This window comes from Mesitornis unicolor, unplaced genomic scaffold, assembly GCF_000695765.1.
Source record: "Mesitornis unicolor isolate BGI_N332 unplaced genomic scaffold, ASM69576v1 scaffold19450, whole genome shotgun sequence".
NCBI lineage: Eukaryota > Metazoa > Chordata > Aves > Mesitornithiformes > Mesitornithidae > Mesitornis > Mesitornis unicolor.
The window spans coordinates 1-8,620 of record NW_010159174.1 but is presented as its reverse complement, the minus strand read 5'-3'; the positions used below and the strand labels follow the sequence as shown (position 1 = coordinate 8,620).

Below are 8,620 nucleotides of genomic sequence, written 5' to 3'. Positions count from 1 at the left end.
AATGCTACTAACCTTGAGAACATGAAGAGCAGCCTCTTGCTTTTTTCCTCCCAACTGCAAATCAATCATCCACTTGACAGCAAACTTTTAATTTTATACCACTTATCAGCAGTAATCATCTCAGTTTTTTTTCATTTGTGGACAAGTATTCTGTTTATTAGCCTAATAAAAGCTCAAATGCATAGAGCTACAAACATCAGGCACCTCAGCACACACTAACACAGGGTTTCCCCCTATTTCAACCTTCTTTATTCTGTATAGAAGCCAAGACTACCAGCATTTGAGATCCATGGTAGAGATACTGGAAAGCACAGCTCTCACATCATACTTACATCTTTCTGACTTCTGGAACATGTCATTTGAACTTTACATGTTTAGAAGTCCTCTTGGCTTCCTTCTCACAAGCATATCAGATGTCTTAATGCAACACTGCGTAAGAGGTTGTCCATGCATCTAGACTACACATGACTTACTTAAGTAACCAATTTAAAGTCCCTGAGTTACACATCACCTCCTTCTGGGTCACCAGTTCACACTGTTCTTCCATAAGAGCACCTGTGGGTGATCTCAAGAGGCATGCCATCCTCATGTATCCAAGCCAAGCTTTGCTAGTTCCACCTCAAGGCAGGTATCAGGACAGCATTTTACCAGACCAGAGACCAACAGTCCTCAGGTGTCTGGGCACACAGGTCTCTCTAAATCTCTCAAGTTTGTTGTTGCTGCTGCCTGCATTTATAAGTTCAGTATTTCACACTAAGCAAGGGACTTTTGCCAATTAGAAGCAATTTTCAACCAATTATAATGATAAAGTACCAAAAGCAGAAGTATCAAATGTAAATAACTTGTAAACATTAGTGACATAGTAGTAGATTCAATTAACATGAACAACCACAGAGACAACTCAATTCAGAAACAGCCTTTTGTCATGAAGTCTTTATGGCTTGACAGAAATAAAGTTAGATCTGTTGTTTGAAATGTTTAGTGCAATTTTTTTATTTGAGAGGTCAGCTATAAGAAGAGTTAAACAGATGAATCCAGTATGACACCTCAGCCTACAAGCTGTTTTTGAACCTGATCTGAAATATGGCACTGGACTCTTATCTAGAGTCAAGGCATTTGTGATCTCAGAAATAAAACCACAGCTATTTTCTCCCAGGAGGTGGTGGTGGGGTGGATTAAGTTCTTTAAGGAATAAGTCATTTCATATAAAACAGAGGAAGGAAAGCTTAGCAGCATGGCAGCGTAAGTGCAGCTGTGTGCTTGGCCAGTACCTCTGCAATCCACACATACAGCTTCATCTAATATATAATTCATTTGAAAAAGTGAATGAAGGAAAGAGAAGTAGGCAGCCTCATTGAAGAGATGGGTAATGCAGCATTTGAGAACAGTTCTTTCCTGGAAATTCAGACTCCTGAAAAGTAATCTTGGGCATTTACACAAGGAGTGGCTACAAACAGCATATTCCCCAGTACTGTCTGAATTTAGGTCCTCCTCTCCTGATATTTCATGCAAAGCAAGAATGAATATCCAAGCTTCTATCTAAAGCAAAATCAGTGGCGCTTTCCTTGACAGTGATAATGGTGTTTATGGAGAATTTTTAAGTAGTGTACACCTTTTACACCTTTTTGGAATCAGAAGTCAAGCTTCAAGACACTCACCATGTCTTCAACTTTCAGGTGAGATATCCATTCCCTGATTCAGGAGACACCACTAGGTGCTGACACCACCACTTCCTTATACGTATTGCTTTTACAAGCTATATTCATTCCGAGGACACCTAGTTCACAAGAGCATCTTTACTTTTCCCCTTCATTTGTCTTCCAAGACGAAGAACTCCCATTAACCCTAATGGAAGTCGACGTATGCGTGCACAGGACAGAATTGACATTTTAAGGCTATATGGCTCACCAACAGAAACAGAAAGATACATACATGTAACTGAAATTTTCCTCCATTTAGCAAATGGCACCAAGTTTTAACTGAGACTTGTCAACCCACTACCCCTCACTTTCTTATATCCACCTTTTCCACCCACCCCCTTAATTTATGGGGAAGACTCACTGTGCTTCCCTAAGCAAAACACAAAATAGATCACATCAAGTTTGCTCCATAGACTGGAAGGTAAAAAACCAACAATAAAGGACAAACTGGTTCACAGTTAACTATAAATAAAAGTGCAATAAGTGTTCAAGTAGAGTGTAGAGTTTAAGCAAGCTGTACAACCACATTTGGCATAGTCATCTTTTAAAGGCTCTGCGTGGGTCCCTCCCATTACTGACGGCAGGGGGAAGAGGCTGAACGCTATTAGCTGGTGCTGGATTTACAGGTCCTCGTCCATTGCCTCTCCCACTACCTGCATAACTGTGGCCGTGATTATATGTAAATGGAAATCCACTTGATTCAGGTCCAGTTTGTAAACCATTTCCTAAAAAGACAAAAAAAGTTATCACAAGTTCCATGGACTGAAATTACTGCTCCTTTGCATAAGTTTAGCAACAGGGAACACGTGGATTTTACAGCAACCAGCAAACCCTGAGCACCAGAAGGAAAAGCCCCTCTGGCACTGCAAAAGCACAAACCACTTTTCCCCCCCAGTCCCAAAACTACCTCCCCTCCATCCCTACCCTCTACTTCCAACTAAAGCAATAACGGTCACAGAGTTGCATGCTGATTCTTTAGCCAGGAGAGAGACTGGAGGCTGACTAGACTGGTGCTTTCAGAAATGTCTTGCAGGTCACACACCAAGATATTTCAGAGAGACTGCAGGGCAGCAGAAATCAAGGAGAAACAAGCAAAAGAAAAGCAGGCTACACAAGGCTCCTTGTGTCGTTCTCCACTACAAGGCACACAAAAATAGAAAGCTGCCTTGCAAAGTCCAGCCACAAAACCAACTCAGCTAGCACCAAGTTCTCATGAACTTGAGCCTCATAAGCATCATTGCTCATGTTTTGCTGGTAGGAAGAGGGACAGATGATAACAGGAAGCATGGGGAAAGAAGGAAGAACAAAAGGAAATCAATGCATTTAAAGACCACACAAGAAGCAGAAAGAGAAAAAAGTTCCAGAAGATACACACAAGCAAACAAAGCTGTCCACCACCCAAAACAGAGACACCAAGGAAGTACCTACACACTAACTGGGCTGGAAGTCTACTTGCTTCACCCAGCACTGAGGAAAGCCTGGCCTCAAAGCACTGCCCTTCTTTGCTCAGGATCATTTATTTTCAAAGGAACAGAAAGGGCTCATATGAGAAGTAAAGTAAGAAATTAAAGTCACATTGCTCAAGAGGAAGCAGTCACTGCACTGAAGTGACAGAGCTTTTCAACAGCAAGTTATGGATCACTGTGCTGTCATTCACCAGCAGAGCTTAGCTACACCCCACCAGGTACTCAGTCTGGGCATCATGTAGGCAGGCCATAGCTAAGGGTCTCTCTCAGCTTACACCCACTCAAGTCCTTGAAGCATTTTCTTATTTCAGCTTCAATGCTTAAATACATCACAAAATGATCCAACCAGGTCAAATATTGGAATTAAGGTTACTACCACTTCTGGTTTGGGGAGCTAACCTGGCAGGAAAGCCAAGATTAAAGTAAATAATTTTCAAAGCCAAGGTCTTGGGCAGTTTAAAAAAACAGAATTTCAAATGCTGCAAAAACTCTTTGAAAGCACCAAATAATTTAGGATTAGTCAAGTCTCTTTACATTATACAGGCACCTTGAATATTCTGATCTCTTCCTCTTCTAAGGAAGAAATTCTGAAACCATTATTCAGGAGATAGTCATGCTTATGTGCTTGCAAATTCAGGCCCGAGTCTAAAATACATTTTAGAGCATAGTACACTTTTGTCCCAGAGTGGAAAATGCTTAGCAAGATAAATTTCTTTTTATTTCCATTATGTATTTCTCACCCTTTCACTTCCACAAAATGAAAAAACTTACCCAGTGGCCCAAAACTACAAGAACCCATATTACTTGATGCAGAACTGTTATGCTGTTCACCCTGTGCCTTCAAAGAAATGTGGAAAAAAAAAAAAGAAGAGACATGGATCAGAGAGAAATTTCACATTTTTACAGAAAGGGGCTGATTTTTTTTTCCTGTTATGTTACAGTGGCTCCACATGAAATTTAGCTGCTACTCTAATTATTGGCTCATTTTCATGTATCATTTCAAGCCATTTTTCCAGAAGAGTAACATCTGATCACAACCTAGTGTGAAGTATTCAGAACAAAGAGCACTTTATGCCAGAAGCCTCAGACAAGTTTAACATACCAGTTTGTTCTGCCCGACGTGTTCAGAGTTGGGCTCACTGAAGTTTGGCACTTCTGAGTATACCATGCAAAACCTGGGGAGAAATTAAGATTATGAGGAAGTTCTAATGCCATTTTTTAAGAGTTCTCAACTCCACAACTCAAAGATGATATGTTCTTGACATATCCCACCACCCAGAAGTAACTAATCCAGACCCCACTGTTCAGGGAGTACCAATAGGCATTAAAAGGCTCTTTGATCCCTTTATAGGCCTGTGGTGAAACTGACATTTTCCTGGTGAGGAAGATGCTTCAGTCAAGCAGAGGCAAATACACATTTACTCTAGGAGGTTAAATAGCCAAAAGAAAACAAAAGGTGATGAAAAGACTCCCTTCACCTGTCTTCTAGCTGCACAATCTTCTCCAGCACCCACTCACAAGGTCACCTGAGCCACAGAGTCACCCAGGCTGTGACTGCATTAGATGTCTAGGGAAAACACTCCCACACACTCCCATGCTATGGAGTGCGCCATTAACATAATAGCACAGAGCAGTCCAACACAGAGAATGAAATTCAAAGCATCCTTTTCCTCTCAAAGTGACTGTGAAAGAACAGGCCCACCAATTCACCACATGGAAATTATAGCAGAGGGGAAGAAAGATTTGGATCATTACGCAGCATGGACTTGTTAAGCAGAAGTGGAGGTCCCACCTCCTGCTGGGAGGCACAACTCAGAAGAGCTCCAGCCTGCTGGGAGAGTGAGCCCATTGGACGACACTTCTGAGGCAACAGCTTTGCACCGCAGAAAATCTGCAGGCCATCCCTTAAAAAAGTCCAGCTGAGCACTGGGCATTTTTGAACCATTCAAGAAGAGAGGTGGCCACCCCACAGCCCCAGTTCCCTGATGACTACAAGGCCTCTCATGGCACTTTGTGCAACAGCAAAGTACTCTTCTGGTTAGAAAATATTGCTATTTTTCCTGTTGCTTGTCAAGTATGTTACTCATGTTTGTTCTTAGTCAGGAGTCGCCGCCGCCTCAATCTGTGGGCAGTTTAAAGACAGTTTAATGAGGCTTGCTTCTGTTTAGGTATGATTCACTAGAGTTACCTTTGTCTTCCTTCTCTGTGCTGCTTGTCTCCAAAACATGATAGACACACACAAGACTTCCACCAAAATAAAGCGGTTACTCAAGCTGAGGCCTAGGCACACAATGCTGATCTGGTGTCTTGTCATTTATACAACTCCTCCACTTTAGATAAAACCCAGACCTGTGCCATGGCAGAGGCTGATTTTCCCTAATATACCAAGAACCCAGAGAGAAATCAGAACTCATTAGCATAACAGCATGTAAAAGCTCACACTACAGTTACCTGTACTGTATGACAAATCAACACATTTTTTCTGCCCTAGCTTTCATTTACTAAGAGACACCATTTCTTATACTTACCACTGCTGAGAACAGGACATAACACTGCAAATATAAACACGCAATACTTACTCCCCAATTTTATGCAGCTCGCCTCCTCGTCCTGTGTAAAGTGTCAGGCATCCTTTCCACAGAGATGCGTACCTGGCCAAAGAAAAAAAAGTGAAGCAGTCTCTTAGTGAATGAGAAATACCACTGTTGAAAAGAAAGCAGAAGCATGCTATTCTCCAAGAGTTAGAAACTATTATATATCAGCATGGACTAAAAAATCTCCCAGGGACTCCAACTTAACCACACTAAAATTTTACAGATGCCCATGTCTAACTTCTAGAAAGAGGTACTGGAAGCTCAGCTGACTCATTTGGCAATTCCAGAAAAACAGCCTATTATTTTGAGACTGGATGCTCTTTCCCCAGCTGGGGCAGCCCTGTTCCTGCAGAGGAAAGGCATTTCACCAGAAGCAGGATCTGTATTACCATTCACTGAGAACTCTCAGTTCTACTTTCAGCAGGACCCAGAAAGAATTCCTTTTGTTCACTGGAGAATTACAGATACTGCCACTGAATGTGTATAAGAGGAAGTGATTAGTTTTTTAGTATAGGTTCTTACTACCTTTTTTTTTTAAAAAGGCACAAGTTTGACCATTATGTCCCAAGTATGTGAAGAAAATAATGAAAATACAGGCCAGAAACCTAGGTGCTGCGCAAAGGGTTTAAAAGGAATATGGGTGTCTCCCAACAAAGGAACAGGGAGCCCCAGCAATTGCACTCAGGAGTCACAGATCATCTGGACAAGCCACCACTTCCTTATGCTCTGGGTCTATCTCTGAAACACAGATAACAAACCTTCCTCTTGCCCTCTGCCTTATCTGCTGAGACTGGGAGCCATCCGGCTGCACACAAGGCCTCCAACAGAGGCATCAAGGAGGAGCCTGGTTGGCAGAACAGAACCAAAATGTCAATGAACGATAACCTCCATACATCCGCAGGAGCAGTAAAGCAGAGTATCTACAGTTATGGTGCCTGTCTCAGGAGTAATCCACTGAGAAGCAGGATTCATGCTCTTCACTTTGCTACCTTTCACTTTAAAGATTCTGTCTACACTTAACCTTTAATAAGTCAAACATACATTTACTGGGACAAGACCCAGCAAATCAGGAGACTGATAACCTCCAGCACAAAGTTATGCCATGTATGCAAGCATTTGTTTGTCTCAGAAAGAACTAGCCATAAAGCACTGAACTCCAGAACTAACTTCAAATTTAGAAATATTAACTGCAGCAGCTTTCTGTAAATAAGTTAATAAGCAAATGACAAAAATTAGCAACAGTGTCTGCTTTTGCAGAAGAATGCATCTGCAGCTTGAAATTCAGCAGAACATTTAAAAACCCCCATGTTTACATGTGGGACCTTGCTAAGCTTTTCTGCTTGTAACAGCGAGCATCCTGCACTGAAAAGTCAGATTAGCCTAGAGAGCTGAAATTTACCAGCCTTGCAATGGCAACATCACACACAAATTAATCCTATTCCAGTTAAGTATAAAATTGTGTCTGGAAAGCAATGTAAGCCAGTGTGAGGGCATTTTTCTTAATACGAGAGCTAAACCAGAATGTATTTAGCTTTTGCCATTTCACTCACTTCGCAGCCCTAAGTGAGCACACAATTCATGTAAATGAAGGCATGACTTAGCCATCCACCAGGAATAGTGATGTCAGCTCATAAATTTAATTCATAGGAGCTGAACTCACTTTTTGACATGAAGGGATGCAATGATCCTCCCATTTGTTGCACTGAAACACCAGAGCAGCTACAGTAAGCCAGTCAGAGAGCTGAGCACAGTTACAGTGCTGAACAGTACCACTATTTGTTTCAGTGTCATCTATGCACGGGGCTTTGCGTTAGCCCGGAGCTCTGGTTTAGTCCCACCTATCTCAGCACGCCACTTGCTCTCCACTCAAGCAGAGGCTTCCCCAGAACCTCCTCTGCTGAGGAGTCAGCCCACTTCGTGTAAAAGGACATTTGCATAGGAGGAAGCAGCTGTAGTTTTGGTGCCAAAGGTCCTCCAATTTCACACCAAAACAAAAAATTACACTCAAATGAACTTAACAACTCAGTTAGTAGCTCTACTAAGTAACCTCTTAAATATCTTTCCATAAAAACAAAATAAAAGGACCTCACACATGCTGTAGTTCCACCATCTCCTAGAGTGCTGTAGCCCAAAGGATCAGTGCAATGGATTTTCAAGTGTAACCTAACTGACATGAAGAACTCAAATGAACGTGACTACCACTTTGCTACCAACAATTCAAGTGACATGGAAAGGGATTTTCAAATAGAAACTAGCCTTCTCTCACATAATAAACATGAGGGTTTGGGGATTTTTTTTAATTAAACCAGCTCTGAGATAAATGAACTGCACCTAACCAAACTAACAGTGTACCCCTAGAATGATTTTTTTATAGTGAATTTGAAAAGCTTTTCTTCCTGTCATTTCTGTTAAAGCCACTGCAATGAAAAGCAACTTTCTGCATGAGAGACATTAACCGTTCCCTCTTTTCATTAAGGGGCTGACTGCTAAAGAATTGGCTGTAAAAATAAGAATATGCTTTTGAATTCCCTGCCTGATTTACATACCAGAACTGACTGTTACATTCCCCCCTCCCCTCTTAAGGGCGTATTTTCCCAAAGAAAAAATGTTTAAAGCCAAACCAAGTTAACCACCACCTCCTCATTAAAAATACAAGCCCTTCCTCACCTTCCACTTGCTCGTATGCTCAGGCTAAGCATGTTCTGAAGTGGAGGAGGAGGCGGTAATTTGGCAAGTGATCGCAGAGTGCTGCGCCGGTAACAAGGAGCCAGTCCAAAAGGGCCGTGTCCTCCGTGCCCCTCACAAGTCGGCCGAGCCTGCTCACAGCCCCGCACCTTCACCTCCGTCACAAAGGGCTCCC

The 8,620-nt window shown here is 42.0% G+C and overlaps 1 protein-coding gene across 1 annotated transcript; it reads right to left on the bottom strand.

Annotated features, from left to right (window-relative positions):
• Positions 1-1,959: 1,959 nt before the first annotated feature.
• On the bottom strand, positions 1,960-5,817 carry NABP1 (nucleic acid binding protein 1; the record flags this gene model as incomplete). The annotated part of the gene is made up of 4 exons (XM_010185823.1): positions 1,960-2,425; positions 3,938-4,004; positions 4,269-4,341; positions 5,746-5,817. Coding segments are annotated over 4 exons (400 nt in total), but the record flags the coding sequence as incomplete, so codon positions are not given.
• Between the last annotated feature and the right edge of the window lie 2,803 nt (positions 5,818-8,620).